This window comes from Mytilus californianus, unplaced genomic scaffold (assembly GCF_021869535.1).
Source record: "Mytilus californianus isolate M0D057914Y unplaced genomic scaffold, xbMytCali1.0.p SCAF_11, whole genome shotgun sequence".
NCBI classification, from domain to species: Eukaryota; Metazoa; Mollusca; class Bivalvia; order Mytilida; family Mytilidae; genus Mytilus; species Mytilus californianus.
This window is the reverse complement of record NW_026262593.1, coordinates 27347200-27363955: the sequence shown is the minus strand read 5'-3', so window position 1 is coordinate 27363955 and position 16756 is coordinate 27347200. Positions and strand designations below refer to the sequence as shown.

Here is a 16756-nt window from a genome sequence, read left to right as displayed (position 1 = left end):
TAACAACTATAGGTCACCGTACGGCCTTCAACAATGAGCAAAACCCATACCACATAGTCAGCTATAAAAGGCCCCGAAATGACAAATGTAAAACAATTCAAACGAGAAAACTAACGGCCTAATCTATGTTCAAAATAATGAACGAAAAACAAATATGATACACAGCAACAAACGACAACTAATATCAACTATCAAAGTTTTTCATCAAAACTTCGTCAAAGAAAAAAACTGCACTGTGATTGGATAAATCCCGTCCAAGCCCATCAACGTTTCAAGAAAAATAGGATGAGTATCTATTCCATCCAAGTCCGTCAACGTTTTTGATCAAAATTTTCTTTGACGGTTGTCACTATAAAAAAATTCATCAAAAACTTTGACAAAAAAAAAACCTGTACAAGAAAATTTTGATAGTAACAAAAGGCGAGTTCGAATTACGGTTGTCACTATAAAAAAATCCATCAAAAACTTTGACCAAAAAAAAACCTGTACAAGAACATTTTGATAGTGACAAAAGGGGAGTTCGATTACTGCTTCAACAGTGTTTCCATTTAAATTATCAAGCTGGGATGATAGCATTTAAGCGTTTTTGTATGTAGCTAAATATCCATGCATTAGAAATGTAAAATTAAAATATTTACCTACATGTATAAACAATACATATTAAATAGTCTATTCTCAAATGACCGATAAGATTCGGTTATAACACACGTTAAATACTATGTGTTTCTCTTTGTAAACCGGACAAAAATTGCTGCTGTCCATGCAAAGTATGTTAAATTAAAAGTGATTTATACGTTTTTTAAATCAATTTTTTATGAAATATAACAATTGATATCAAAAGATTTTTTAACTTAACTAAAGATTGAATTTAAATAAAAGATTTGATAGACTTCAATATTACACACGTCACGCACACGTTATATAGATATAAGAAGATGTGGTATGAGTGCCAATGAGAAAACTCTGCATCCAAGTCAAAATTTATAAAAGTAAACCATTATAGGTCAAAGTACGGTCTTCAACACGGAGCCTTGACTCACACCGAACAGCAAGCTATAAAGGGCCCCAAAAATTACTAGTGTAAAACCATTCAAACGGGAAAACCAACGGTCTAATCTATATAAAAAAAAAAATGCACATATTTTGCCCTTTTCTCTAGTTCTTCATTGTTAGTATTATATATACCTTGATGGGGTTAGCTCGAATGGGCGTATCTAATTTACACCAAGATATTATTGTCAATGCAGAATGATATTTTCAAAAAATTAAGAGGGGGATCTTTAAGCGAGTTGACCATATGCTATCGAAAAGCATGGTAAATGCAAGGTATCTAATTTCATTTAACGACATCTTGGCGGAAATAAAAATGTATATATTCTTCCTAAAGTATACCTTCCGCTACATAGATGATGTTCTCTCACTAAATAATTCAAAATTTGGTGATTATGTTGAACGCAACTATCCCATCGAACTTGAGATAAAGGATACAACAGATACAGTTAAGTCTGCCTCATATCTTGACTTACATCTAGAAATTGACAATGAGGGTCGGTTGAAAACAAAACTTTATGACAAAAGAGATGATTTCAGCTTCCCAATTGTGAACTTTCCATTTTTATGTAGCAACATTCCAGCAGCGCCTACATACGGAGTATATATCTCCCAGTTGATACGATACTCCAGGGCTTGTATTTCCTATCATGATTTCCTTGATATAGGGTTGCTGCTCATAAGGAAGCTATTAAACCAAGAGTTCAAAGTGGTGAAGTTGAAATAATCCCTTCGTAAATTTTACGGACGTCATCACGAGTTGGTTGACCGTTACGGAATATCCGTTTCACAGATGATAGCGGATATGTCGGAACTACAATCCCGTCCCCTTTTCCCAAATGTGACCTACCGATTTAGACTTATTACCGGGTTTGTACTAACATGAGCAACACGACGGGTGACACATGTGGAGCAGGATCTGATCACCCTTCCGGGGCACCTGAAATCACCCCTAGTTTTTGGTTGGGTTTTTGTTGCTCAGTCTTTTGTTTTCTATGTTGTGTTTTGTGTACTATTGTTTGTCTGTTGGTCTTTTTCTTTTTTAGCCATGGCGTTATCAGTTTATTTTCGACTTATGAGTTTGAATGTCCCTTGGGTATCTTTCGCCTCTCTTTAACACCTAGTACAATCTCTATTTACAGGTTTAATTGCGGAATTGGCAAATCGACTATGAAGGTTTATAAGCCCAGAAAAGCTCTTCGGACACACTAAAGTGGTATTTTCATTTAGACGGTCAATTGTAACTTTTTAACATATACGTGTGATAAAGGTACTCATTTACATATAACAAGCACATTGCCCATGTGTAACTTATATGCATGTAGAACGAAAAATATGGATTGGAAATCAATAAATATTTCCCTTTCCATTCTGTTTTCAATTATAATGTATAGACAACAGACAATCATCGTATCGGATGAGTTGACAATCAGAATAAAAGTTTATTGGTAGTGCATTGTTTTTCCTAGTTCTTTAGCTAGCAATGCGCTCATTTAAATAATGCAAAATATAAAGATTTACAGTATTTAAGTTTATCAATATTCATTTAAAGGGAAACAACAAGCAACAAGCAACAAGCAAATGTTATAAAGGATATTTTGATATACCGAACAGTTTTTATCAAAATTGAATTTTATGAAGAAATTGATTAATATCTTGTTCTTATGTTGTGCTGTTACAGCACAGTTTCAGGTTAGGGGACGGTTGGCACCCGCAAACATATTTAAACCCGTCACAGTCTGTGTGTGCTTGTCACAAATCAGAAGCCTGCTATTCAGTGGTTGTCGTTTGTTGCTGTTTATCATAGTTATTTTTTGTTTTATTTTTTTTTACATAAATCAAGCCGTTAGTTTTCTCATTTGAATTGTTTTTCATTTGTCATTTCGGTGCCTTTTATAGCTTGGAATGCGGTATGGGTTTTGCTTACTGTTGAAGGCCGTACGGTGACATAGTTACAAACAGATGAGTTAGATCTATTTATTTGTCATGTAACTATGTTATATACTATAAACGAAAGGCTTTATTACAGTCTGATTTTATTATGATTGTGTATTTAAATTCTATGTTTCTATGCTAATCAATGTTCTTTTTCCTAATATGTTCTATATGCCCCTTGATGGCCTTTAATTGGTAATAAAATATGTTCTTGTACTTGTTTTTGTTCTATAGTTGCTAACCGTCTATGCCATTTCGTCTCTGGTGTGGTGTTGTCTCATTGGCAATCATACCACATCTTCTTATTTTTATACTAGAAAAACATGAAACAATAACATTGTTCAATATGCCAATATAACATGTTTTGTTGGTTTTTTTTCCAATACTCCTATTGACTTGCATTAAGCCCAACTGTCTAAATTTGTTTTTAAGTAATTCTGATAAACAAATATAACAACCAAGTTGTGCGCTTACGACGTGTTTATGGAATAATCATTTATCAGGAACGCTAGAGCCCATATTTACCGGAGCCCGATACATTTAACGTTTGAGAGCATCAACAACTAAAAGGGTCTACATAGAACAGCCAAATCCATCAAGGGATAACTTTATCATCATGGAATTGACGCCTTAATTTTACTTTGTTTTACATTTTCCATAAATCTAGGTTTGACATGAAAAAGTATCATTTAATTATATACCAGTACCAAAATTTTGCTACTGGGCGTATGTTACCCTTTGGGCCTGGCAATCAAACAGATGTACAGACTACTTGGTAATAATACAAATATATGATACACTCCTCATTGGTCACGTGTGTTTTTAGCCGTAATTTGTACTGCTATAATTCTCCTGGTGAGTGATTTGGCATTATTTTATTGTTTGTTTTTTAATTTAAAACAATGAATCATTAATCAAGATAAAATCCTATAAAAATATGTATAGTTTGAATAGGTAAGTGATACTTCAATCAATTCAACTTCGAATGTTTACAGAATAGGTTGGGGTCATTTTAATCAAAACGATTACGCTTGCTATTTTCTATAATTGATTTGAAATTTAAGGGGAATGTGTCACATAATATTCGTAGGAAAGGAATGAACTAAAATGAATCTAAATAATGACTTTTTGAATGAAGCTTGAATAACACAATATCGATGCTTACTTACCTTGTCATGCTTGTTATCTATCGAGGTTCCACTACCCATTTTGTAAGATTTTCATTTCAACAAATTATCATTACCACAATTAACTTTTAAATCACACTTTTGTTTATATGTTGTGTATACAAATAAACACTATTACATGTGAATAAGCTTCTTTTACGGTCTATCATGCGTTTACACTAAGGGTATTTGTTTATAAGCGTTTACTATTGTTGTAATATTCATAATTCATTATAATACTCCATTCATTAAACAGTATTTAATTTCTCTTATTACTTTGATTTTACAGGACTATGTGGTTTTTGTCAATATTTTCCCTTTCAATTACAGATATGGTTTAAATATGCAGTCTTTTGCTAATTGGTAAAACTAAAATCATAATCTTATCAGATTCGCAATATGCATACACATTTAAATGTCACAGTTGCATTAAACTTGGATGAACGATGTCTCACAATTATTCAAATGATACAGACAGAAAAATTCAACAATGGAAAAAACATGTCCAAAATTGTTGAACTGTATTTAATATATTAATCTTTCAAAATAGAAAATTGTAGTCGGGTTTACGGTTTGTAGCTTCGTAACTTAAACACTCTACGATTCCAACGAGGAATAACTGTAATGCGTTTAGCAAAAGATTACCAGTGTCTTTTTCACGATCAGAAATGTTCAAACAACATCCACAAATATACAGCTTTTATTCAATAGTTTATATTGGTTATTAGACAGGCTTCAGTGCATCGTTTTACAGTTTTTGCAGCCTAAATGACGAATGACTGTTTTCTTTAAAACTAACCGATGGACGATAACCTGTACCACTTTATTTACCTATCACTAAGAATGTTCAAATATTATTCCGATGGCAGGCATTTACAAAGATTGCATTGTACTCTATGGTGTGATAGGATCGGTCATTTACTCACAAATTTGAATAACTGATCTGTGACATACCTGGGAAATACCGTATTGTTAGTTACCATCTTCCTAGGGTATACAATGTTCGTAAATAAGACGGCAACACATTAACACAACAAAAAAACGAAAAAGACGTTACCAAGATGTGGACTTCAACAACAAACAATGTATGTAGTGTCAGTCGCATAACGTATATTAAGTTCTAAACCTACCAATTAAAAACACCTGTTTAAGTAAAAGAATCATTCCGCTGTTTGTTTTCCTTTTCAAAACACAATACTGATAACAAAATCTTTACCTCAGCATTTAATATTATCAGTAACTTTCAGATATTAAGACAAAGAACAACAATAAAAAGCGCTTCTCCTCTGCTTTTTGTAATTTTTACATCGCGATGACCTTGAGGTCATCCCGATGTATTGCTATCGCCTAGATTTCCATTATGTAAATTAGTTTTGGGTTTGTAACCGATCTATAAACATGATAAATACGCGCACATAAACGAGTGCAAAATAACATTCCTTATCGTTTGATATAAATACATCTCTTCAATGAATACTGATAAAAATATTTTTGTTTACAACATAAATTAATAATATGAAAATGTTTTGTAGTTAGATATATATATATAAGTAAAAAATCATTGATAATATCAATGCACACGTACCGAAAAATTGTGTTAAAGCATGCGGAAGAATATCTCAAAGAAAGTTTTGTGAAAATACCGTCAAGGACCGGTAACTCTGTAATTGATTTTGCGGGAAAATATGAATGCCTACTCGTATCCAATCTTAGAAAAATCGAATTTTTACAGAAAAGTGTCCACCATGCACTTGCATTGCACTATTTTTAGAATAGTAGAATAGAATGATATACAAATGGATTCAAATCATATATATATGTAACTGTTATTTTAATATAATATAAACAACAACTCAGTGTATACTGATTTGTATCACTACAATATAATAGTTATTACGGTGAAGTTGAAGTCATCATCCACGCACGAACTTGTCTCAGAAAAAAATATATCTCTGTACATTAACCTCAGTTTTAGGTAAAGAGATATGTTGTTTTTTCTGAGACAAGTGCTTTTAACCATCCTCAAGAACTTGTGGTCATCCGATGTTCAGTACTTCAGTACTTTGATTATGTCTGTAATGATTTTGTGTCATGAATTATTGACTCGAGCACAATTACTATTTGTATCTCTATGAATTATTCGTTTTCTTTGACATTTATTTGTTTCATGTAGTTTTACCAATTCATTTTTTACTTCATTCTTACTCATATATAACTGTTGTACTCCATTAATTGACCTTATATTTTGAAAAATATAAATAATGAGATGTTGGGTGTTTATGAGAACGCCTCCCAGCAACATAAAAAAACAGAAACACATGCAGAGGTCAGCACATTGTCTTCATTATAACTATTAATGTAAATTGCCAAACCGTGCCTCGAATCAAAACATCTTCCAACAATCACTAGCAACTACAAAAAAATGTAGCATTATCTTGGAAATGAGTTACTTGCATTTATGAACATCAGATGACTTAAATGACACAACCAGACCTGTTCTAAACACAAAAAAAATGATGAATTACTGTATGCTGGTTAACTGTATGAAATTAAAAAAAAAACTACTTATGCATTAGATGTATATGAACAATGTTCTCGGTTTACAATCAAGAAAACAACTTACCGGGGTAAAATAATAGTCAATAAAATATTAGTCATGGACAAAGAAGTCATTTAAAAACTGAAATTTAAAGCATTGACAACAACATGTAATGCCAAGTGATAGAAAACGCAAATAAAGAGTTCGCATATTCTAAGTTATATACACCGCCGTCTGTATTGCGCAAATGCAAAAGAGAGTAATTTGTTCCCGAGAATATATGAACAACTTCAACGGTATCAATTTGTATGCACCAGATTCGCAACACTATGTGTTTGTCTCTCCGGTGATGCGAGACATGATTATTTGAAAATCCAAAACCTAGTACTAACGTTGAAGAGCTGATAAAACGAAAGCAGCAATGGGAAAAGATTCTGTTTAGCTTTTCTTTATAGCTTTTCGAATGCATAACATCCATCATATTGACAAACTTCATTTGGTGCTTTAAATTTATGAAAACTCTACAAACGTTCTTTCATTGACCGTTTGCGATCTTATTTTCTAAAAATACATCATCGGTATATATCTATCTACTGTCGATAGCCGCGAACCCATTACCCAGTCTTCTTGATTTCTTTTACTTTCAAATTGGGTCTTCTACGTATCAACAATGTACTAGTACTAGAGGTTTATATTTCAGTAGATGAAACAGGAAATATATACTGTTTAGGCTTGGGCGGAGCATCAAACTGAATATACTTAAGGATCAGTGGTATCAGCAACACTTCAAAACTTTATTGATTGAAAAAAATTTAACAGCTTAAATAATGAAAACTAACAGGTAGTAAAACAATAACATATACAATATTGAGCACATTCATATTATAATGGACAAGTAATCCTTAACCATTGTGAATCTCTCTCTCGCACTATTTTACACGCTTTCTGTTTCTACAATTGCTACACACAGGTTTTATTTCCAAAGTGTGATGATTTACACATTACATTGTAGATTTTAGATTGAAATATTTATAAAGCGGATCGGAGTATATCATTTATATTGTGTGATTCATTCGAGAGTTTCCTGTCAATACATGTACATTGTAATACAGTCCTTTCCAATTGCTTTTCATAAATTTCTATCCTACATTATGTTTAAACGTAAAATGTGAATTATATATATACTGTGTCCATGAAGTCGTTGAAAATTGACGTTGACTGTATCTCGAACGAAAATTACTACATTAATTCTCATCTACAGAGATTTTCCACATCGATAGTATCTCGTGTACTCTAGTACGCCCATGCTGAAAAATAAAAGTACAATGTAACTTCTAATATTATTTTAGAATGGAACAGGACTGTATTGTTGATATAAGAGGGTCGTGATGGGGGAAGGGGGTCCTCCATTTCTGTATTCTTTAAATTTTTAGGCCATTTTTCTCTATCCTTTATACTTTTTGCATATTATTCTCTATTTTTTATATTTTAGCACCTCATTATTCTCTATTCTTTATTTTTTTGGTCCATTTTTCTCTATTTTTTATATTTTTTGCCTATTATTCTCTTTTCTGTAAACCCCCATCCACACCCTCATATAAAGCGTTTTGCTCAATTTCAAAGTATAGGATATTCGATGGAAACAGTTGTATTGAAAATTTGACAAAAGACCTGTTAAACTATCCTCAAATTTAGTACGTTTTGCTTGTTAGCACCTTATAGAGAGAGTTCTTCATTAGTAGGTATAGATCGATTCAAAAAAGAGTGAGAAGCTTAAATGTACCTAAGTCAGGAACCTAATGTTCAGTGGTTGTCGTTTGTTGATGTGGTTCATATGTGTTTCTCGTTTCTTGTTTTTTATATAGATTAGACCGTTAGTTTTCCTGTTTGAATGGTTTTACACTAGTCATGTTTGGGGGCCCTTTATAGCTTGCTGTTCGGTGTGAGCCAAGGCTCCCTGTTGAAGGCCGTAGTTTGACCTATAATGGTTTACTTTATAAATTGTGACTTGGATGGAGAGTTGTCTCATTGGCACTCAAACCACATCTTCTTATATCTCTTTATTGTGAGCCGATCAATATATTTATACTTTTGATAGGAAGTTATGGAAAATCTTATTAGTCAATGGCCTTGAAATACTTTTTGTAAGGATTTTACAACAAATGTGACAGATCACAAACTCCTTGCTGTCAAGGTTTTTCAAATCTTTGGAATAATATTATATTTATACATGTAAATGCCTGATAATATTAATCAATACGACTTAATTCAATTCTAGTTTTGTCTCACCAGCTGTGATACAGTTGTAGCTACTTGTGTTGGGTACACAGAGGGAACTGTTGTTGCATGGTTTTGTCTGGCAGTGTCCAGCTAGTTCCTGAAATTAAAATATTGGTACTACGCTAATCACTGCTCATCTAAGTTCCATTTCTACCTTCTGAGAACAAACAATAATCAAACAAGTAGTTAAGATCAATTCAGTTAATTGTACAAATGTACTATAATTCAGTATTAAGGGACTTAGGTCTCTTTCTTACACTGGAATTTTGGACCATTAAGAAATTCTTTAAAACTGCATCAATATAGTTATTCAAGTAGTTAAAAAAAATTTGAGTTGTTACTGAGAATGTGTTTTAAAATGTAAATCAAAACATGCAAACAAATCCTTTTAAAATTTAAATGGCATATCAATATTTATCTAATTATGTGATGCAAAAATTGTTTCTTGGTTAAGTTCAAGCGTATCCATACCGGCTTCCAACTTGAAATATTTGATGAAACATATCCTGTCTCTGGTAGCCTAGTACTGGTACTAGTTTGGTCCAAGAAGAAGCACGTGTTGTTGGCTGCTCTAAAATTGACTGCCTCACATCTATGAAAATCAAATGTAGAAGTTAATTTCCTGTCTAGAAACATCAATTTGATTGTAAAATATTTTAGATTGAAACAGTTATGGATGTTTGAAAATGAAAAGTACATGATATAGTTGTCTCATTGGCAATCATACCGCATCTCCTTATTTTTATATGACATCAAATCTTGCTAATCAGTAATAATTGAATTGTTTTAATTCTGAGACTTACTAAACAGAAAGTTTATAAAATAAAATAAATACCAATATAAAAGCGCAAACTTTCTCTCGTTTAATATGGTTTAATATAACTAATATTTGATATGGTCATATTTTATAAATTATCAACTATTAACAAAAATTTGTATTGTTCGAAATACTAAGGATTTTCTATCCCAGAAATAGATAACCTTAACTGTATTTGACAAAACATTTCGGAATTTCGGGTCATCAAAGCTCTTCAACTTCGTACTTGATTTGGAATTTTAATTTTTTTTGATTAGGGTCAAAGCAAAGACTTTTAAAATTGACATTTGATGTTCCTCCGCTAAGCACGTGGCATTTAGGAGTAAGAGCAAAAAATGGTTGACTCAAGAGTCCAAATAAAGTTCCGGTAGTGTGACATGCCTGTCTGCAGACTGTTACTTTGTGATCTAGCACGTTAAAAATCCGCATCAGCATATTCTCAAAAAAATATTTTTCCTCACATGCATGTGATATTTGCCAATGGACTTTAAACAGAAATTATCATCATCATCAATAATAACACGTTTGTGAGCATCAAAACAATTTGGACCTTTTCTCTAGAATATCTAAGCCACCCTAGTAATATCAAAACAGGTAAAAGGCCAGGAGAACAATCTTCAAAACCATACAACCAAACCCATCTAAGGCCAAGTTAACTTGATTGCCAGTTTTCCTGCAGAAGATCGGTGGCTTCCTCCTGAAACTCCGACTTCCCCATCCAGTTAAAAATGACCGCCATTTTATAACCAAAATTGCTGAGAAAATGCCATTTAAACAACCAGTCAATAAATTATCATATTTTATTTATACTAAAGGAACTAATTTTCATACATTGGTAGATCATAAACTGGAATATACAGCCCTAAAAGTATCAATTACTTCATGTCAGTATTGAAGCGTTTGCCTTACCTCACTGCCTGTAAGCAAAGCATTCCACATACAAAAGGCGATTGTATGTTTGCAATCGTATAGAATGTGTTACTGTCCTGTCTAGAATCGCTTGAAATACCGAAAGCACACACTGTGTAGATGGTTAAACTTAAAATTGCCAACGTTTTCATTGCGTTTTCCATTTCTACAACCAGTTTACCTGTGTCTGCAAATCGATTTTAAAATCAATTTCATTGTTTTTATTTCTCCCGTTTTATTTGAATGGATCATATACATATAAATTCTATCAATTTTGTCATAGAAAGTCTTCGAAAATCCAATAGCAACGTATTTACACTGTATATAGAACAAAAGAGTTTATGTTGCTTTTACTTCAAACATAAATTACATCAGATTTTAATAAACTTAATGAAATAAGTATACATCATCCCATTTACGAGGGTCTGGATAGGGGGGGTTCTTCATTTCTGTATTCTTTAAATTTTTCTACCATTTTTCCTTATTCCTTATTTGTTTATAGACCATTATTCTCTATTCTTTATTATGTTTGCCTATATTTAGCTCACCTGACTCAAAGGGCCAAGGGAGCTTTTCTCATCATTTGGAGTCCATCGTCCGTCGTCGTTATAACTTTTACAAAAAATGTTCTCTTCTGAAACTACCGGACCAAATTTTAGCAAACTTGGCCACAATCATAATTGAGGTATAGAGTTTAGAAAATCTGTCCGCTGACCCCACCTGCCAACCAAAATGGCTGACATGGCTAAAAATAGAACATAGGGGTATATTATTTTGAAAACTACAAATAAATTAAACTATTGACTAATATCTTAAAACTATAATAGATAGATAGAATCTTTAATAAGCAAGTCAACATAATTTAATTTTGGATGTAACACGTCTTCTGATTGGCTCAAAGTTTTTTTGTCTATCAGCTCATATGACTGTGATATTTTTTCTGTCTATTCGAAATAACTTCAAAAATGTGGTGCACATTTTTTAATAACACGCTACGCGGGTTATTCAGTATGCACCACATTTTTATGTTATTTCTTCATAGATAGAAAAAAAATATTACAGTCATTCCTTATTCCTTAAATAACCTAAATCGTTAGTCGATTATATCCTTATTGAAGTTATTGCCCTTTAATGACGATTTTCCCATTTTTCCCCATTTTCGCCTTTTATCTTGAAAACTGTAATAGATGGATAGAAACTTTAAATTGCACAAATGATCAGCAAGACAAGATCTTCAAATTAGCCATATGGTCGAAATCTTCAGCCGACTCGTTATTGGATTTAATGCCCTTTAATGATATTTTTTTACATTTTTTGGCATTTTGTGCCTATTATCTTTAAAACTATATTAGATAAACAGAAACTTTAAAAAAGGAAAAATTATCATCAGGATAAGATCTACAAATAATGCAACATGACTGAAATTGTCAGTTAACTCTTAATAGAGTTATTTCCCTTTTTTACTAAAAATGGCCATTGTTGAAGATGCAGGTGAGCAAGACAGGCTATTTAGAGCCTCTAGTTTCTCTATTCTTTAATTGTTTGCCATTTAATTTGCAATTTTTAACCATTATTCTATATTCTGTAAACCCCATCCAGACCTCATATAATGTTAATGAGTGTCTTATCATCAATAAAATTTTAAATAAATTTCATTGAATTTCGTGGTTGTGAACTTAGTAATGCAATGGGATTTTATTTTATGAATTCCTTAGACTCTTGTAAACAATTGTATGGTTGTTAAAAAAATGTTAAAGGAAATAAAGATTGTTTTACGATATCTATCCGTCTGGAAGAAATAAGTGATAAAAAAGGGGAAATCACACTACTGGGAATAAGAACTTATTATAGACTATTCAAAGCAATATTTAGTCCACAATCTAATTATTGAGGATAATAAACATTACTCCCAATGAAAAGTTCATAGAATATTTAGAATAAATGCACATAGGCTAAAAGTAATTTGATATTAATAATTGACTGAGATAAAAACAAACTAAGAATTAAAACAGAATATATGGTAACATGCTTAACTAGGCTTGTCTTAATACTATGGTTTTATGTTTTTTGCTTTTAATTATAATTTTTCAAAATGTCCTTTTATAGCTTTCAAAATAAAATAAGATGGGATGATTGCCAATGCAATGATATCAACCAGAGACCAACTAACGAGCAATGAACAAAACCAATCCGCATAGCAAGCTATGAAAGGCCCTGGCATGACAATATGTCTATTTTATGATTAAATCTTATATGTGCTCAATCTTTTTTCTGTGTTCTAAGTTGCTGCAGAGCTACCATTAAAGATATCTGTATAGCCAATGTGATCAGCGGTTTACATGCCACTTCATTTGCTGTCCAGGTACCCTTACAGTTCTCTGAATATTACATGCTTTTGTCATGTTTGTTGTTAACTTAAATTTCAAATAATGCTTGATGTGTGCATGATCATGATGTACAGTTTTACTTTTTATGAATCGTAAAAGTTCTTAACACCTAAATACAAGTATGTTGCGTGTTTAAGTTTTAGGAAATATGGTCCAGACAGAAAAAGTAGAGGTATAACCCCACCACATTTGTGCCTGTACTAAGTAATACTATCTAGGCCATGTGTTATTTGTTGTTATTATACTTCATGTTAAAATGCGAAACGTGGTCTTGTGTGCAGTGCACACGCAAGTGTTTGGCAGGAACAGGGTCCAGGCCTAGATAGATATATGATTTAGTCGGATTAAGTCATTGGCGACAACTTACTCACTGATGGCTTGATGGATGGATGGATGAATAGATGGATGGATCGGTGAATAGATTAATATGAATATGAACTTGACTGAAACTCTGAGCCCGATTATTTAGAAGCTTGTTGACAAGGTAACAGTGAGCGGAAAGACATGTCACCATACCCAAACACGTTATTCTTACTCCAGCCTGGAATACCATTTTTCATGCCACTTATTTGACCTAGTCATGAATTGAATCCACGACCTCAAGTCCAAGCTACAACGGGACCACTGATGCGTTTTTTTTTTTGGTTTTTTTTTACTAATTTGTGACCTTAAAGTGTTCTATGGCACGAGACTTCAGAATAACTGATTTAGTTGCAAACATTACAAAACAGTGTACATTGCAGGCCGAAAGAAGATATTTATTTAACATGTTTATTTGCTTAGTTACTGTTCCTAGGCTTGATTTATTGAGGAGTTCACACGTGTAGTGAAAGCAAAGCCAGTCCACCTAGAATTCTTCCACCCAGTAGACTGCTAATTAAAGAGGCGCATTTTGACTGTGCTGGATGCATAAATACGTAGCCACGTCCGTTCGGAATAGGGACAAAATTTTGTATGGCGTCGTAAGCTCAGTGCGTCCTATAATCTGAAATAACTATAGTAGTCTGATCTATAACGTAGTCTGATCGTCAGTTCAACTAGTTTTTAACGGCGAGATTACGTATGGTTCGGCTTTTGTGTCATCCAGAGAATTGTTTAGTTTAAACAAGGACGTATATTATAGAGTTATTAATCCTTGCTTAAAAAATGTTCACACACCTTGCATTATTGCTGTGTTCATGAGTAGAACCATGACATTTAAAATGTATTAAAATTACGGTAAACGTACCTCAGGGACTTAGTTTAAGGGAATATATATATATATATATTGTAATTGTATTTGTTTTTTCGCATTTCCTGTTTATTTCAGTGGCGTATCTTCCATTGAGGTAATGGGGTAAATGCCTCACCAGATTTTTTCACCAAGAAGAATTATAAAAGGATAAAGAGAGATTTACAGCGTGTATATTCCATAGTATAGAGTAAAGATGGTTCCAAACAGTTGACTGCTCTACCCTTTCCACTCGTATTCCACATTATTTACTTAAAGACAGAGTAAAAGAATTAGTACAACTCTGTTTCATTTAAATGACCACCGTAGGTACAAATATTTTATTTAAGGAACGTACAAATATTACTTTGTAAATAAACACTGATTCAAACAAGAAGTTAGAACTGTGAAGCTGACATGATGATCGATTTTATCTTAGTGACAAGATCGGTATTTGTATATTAAAAAACCGAGAATAAAAAATTTTAAATAGAATAAGAAATAATATTATTTCATGATAAAAATTTCAAAAATCTTGATTTGTCATAAACAAGAACTATTTGACCGCAGTACCCAGGTTAAAGAGGAGCCTCGGTGTGGCTGTCACGCGTAAGGTGCATATGTCTAACGCAACGCCTAAACGGTTGGAATATAGGGACATTAAATCCGATGCCTTGTGTATGGAGAGTGCAACATTCTTTTTCGCGTTGTAGACCCCTTGCCAGTGACGGATTCATGGAAATGGGGAGGGGGCGTAGATGGCGTATTCCTTTTGATTGGAAAATATATCATTGTTTAGCATAAAATCGCCAAAAAACAAAAAATTCGCCTCGCTGCGCTTGGCGCTTTATATTCATAGATGTAACATTATGAATGATCAATGTAAAAAAGGTCAAGGTCATGAACCCTGTCAGACAACATGTACATCATGCAATAATTCCATCAACCAAATATAGGTGACCTATTGCTTAGTATCCTATACACGGACATTACCATAGAGCCTTAACATTGACCAATGAACCATGAAAAAATGAGCTCAAGGTCAGATGAACCCTGCCACACCGACATTTACACGTTACAATCATTCCACACACCAAATATAGTTGACCTATTGCTTATAGTATCTGATAAACAGACAAAACCATGAAAATTCAACATCGACCAATGAACCTTGAAAATGAGGTCAATTTCAGATGAAGTCATGAACATTTCCGTATAACTATTTTTTTTGTGAAAAGAGCCTCAAGTCTTCAATATTCTGAAATATAAAACTTTATACAAAAAGTTTACATTGCCGCCACCGGCGACGGATAGTAATCCTTATGTATCATGCAACTTTCGTCGCAGGGGAGACAAAAATGTATTAATTTTTTGTTACCATTTTTTATATTGTAGGCACCTTCAAACATATGAATTATTGTTTAAATCCTAGCATAAGAAGATGTTTCTCAAAATTTTACATCCCCCCCCCCCCCCCCCCCCAAGTAATTTTCACGATATGTATCCTCCAATTTGACTGCAAATTTGGAATGGTATACATTCACGTTAATTTTTGTTGAAATGGGAGCAAACAAGATATTTCTCAAAATTTGAGAATTTTCAACAAAGTGTTATTTTACACCAATCTGTTTTCCCAATCTTAATACAACTTTAGTTTTATGGCAGGAAATAATATTGAATATCAATATTTGTTGAAATCCAAGTACAAAAAGATGTTTCTCAAAATTTGTGTTTAAAAAAAAAAGAAAGTTTTTACCACATTTTTTTAGACATTTGGAATCAGTTTTGAATAGATATAGCTTATCATATCTTTACTAAATAAACTTTTTTGGAAATCCTAAAACTAAAAATGATTCCAATTTTTTTTTAACAAAATTTAAGTTTTTACAATTTTTCAAATATTTATTTTAAACCAAAAATTATCACAAAAATAAGTTCTGTCATTGAGAATCAATTTTGAATAACATGTCATAACCTATGTGTCAAATTAGTTGGAATTCTAGGACAAAAAGATGTTTCTTAAAATTATAACTTAAAAAAAAAACAAGTTTTTTACAACAATTTTTGTCAAAATTTTACTCTAAATGGGCCTTCCTTCTCTAGGTATAAACACTGTGCATACATTTTTTTTTAAATCAGTGGTGGCAATCTTGACTTATTGTAAGACAGAAGCACTGACTGACTGTGAAAGATACCAAAGGGACATTCAAACTCATAAGTTGAAACAAAAACTTACAATGCCATAGCAAAAAAAGAAAAAGACCAAAAGACAAACAACAGTATACAAACACAATAAGGGTAGAAAACTAAAGACTGAGCAACACAAACCCCATAAAAAATGATAATTCTTCTTTCACATATCTTACTAGATAACTTAAAACTTTTCAACAAAAAAAATCTAAAGTCATTGAAGAATATATAATGTGGTTGGTGCCTCATATTCACCTCAAAGTTAAATTGCAT

The 16756-nt window shown here is 32.5% G+C and overlaps 1 protein-coding gene and 1 long non-coding RNA gene across 3 annotated transcripts in view; both read right to left on the bottom strand.

The window, feature by feature from the left end:
* The window catches only part of LOC127719797 (uncharacterized), a 31594-nt gene extending 27280 nt beyond the window's left edge, over positions 1–4314 (bottom strand). For both annotated transcript variants that reach the window (XM_052226069.1, XM_052226070.1), the window contains exon 1: positions 4155–4314. In XM_052226069.1, the coding sequence (XP_052082029.1) occupies positions 4155–4193 (39 nt within the window). In that variant the 5' untranslated portion in view covers positions 4194–4314. The remainder of the gene's footprint in view (positions 1–4154) is intronic.
* A 3149-nt stretch (positions 4315–7463) lies between these two features.
* LOC127719831 (uncharacterized) lies at positions 7464–10882 on the bottom strand. The gene is made up of 4 exons (XR_007990496.1): positions 10697–10882; positions 9442–9562; positions 8980–9067; positions 7464–7997 (listed from the first exon to the last, which is right to left on the bottom strand). It is a non-coding gene; the product is annotated as an uncharacterized LOC127719831 (long non-coding RNA).
* Positions 10883–16756: the final 5874 nt, after the last annotated feature.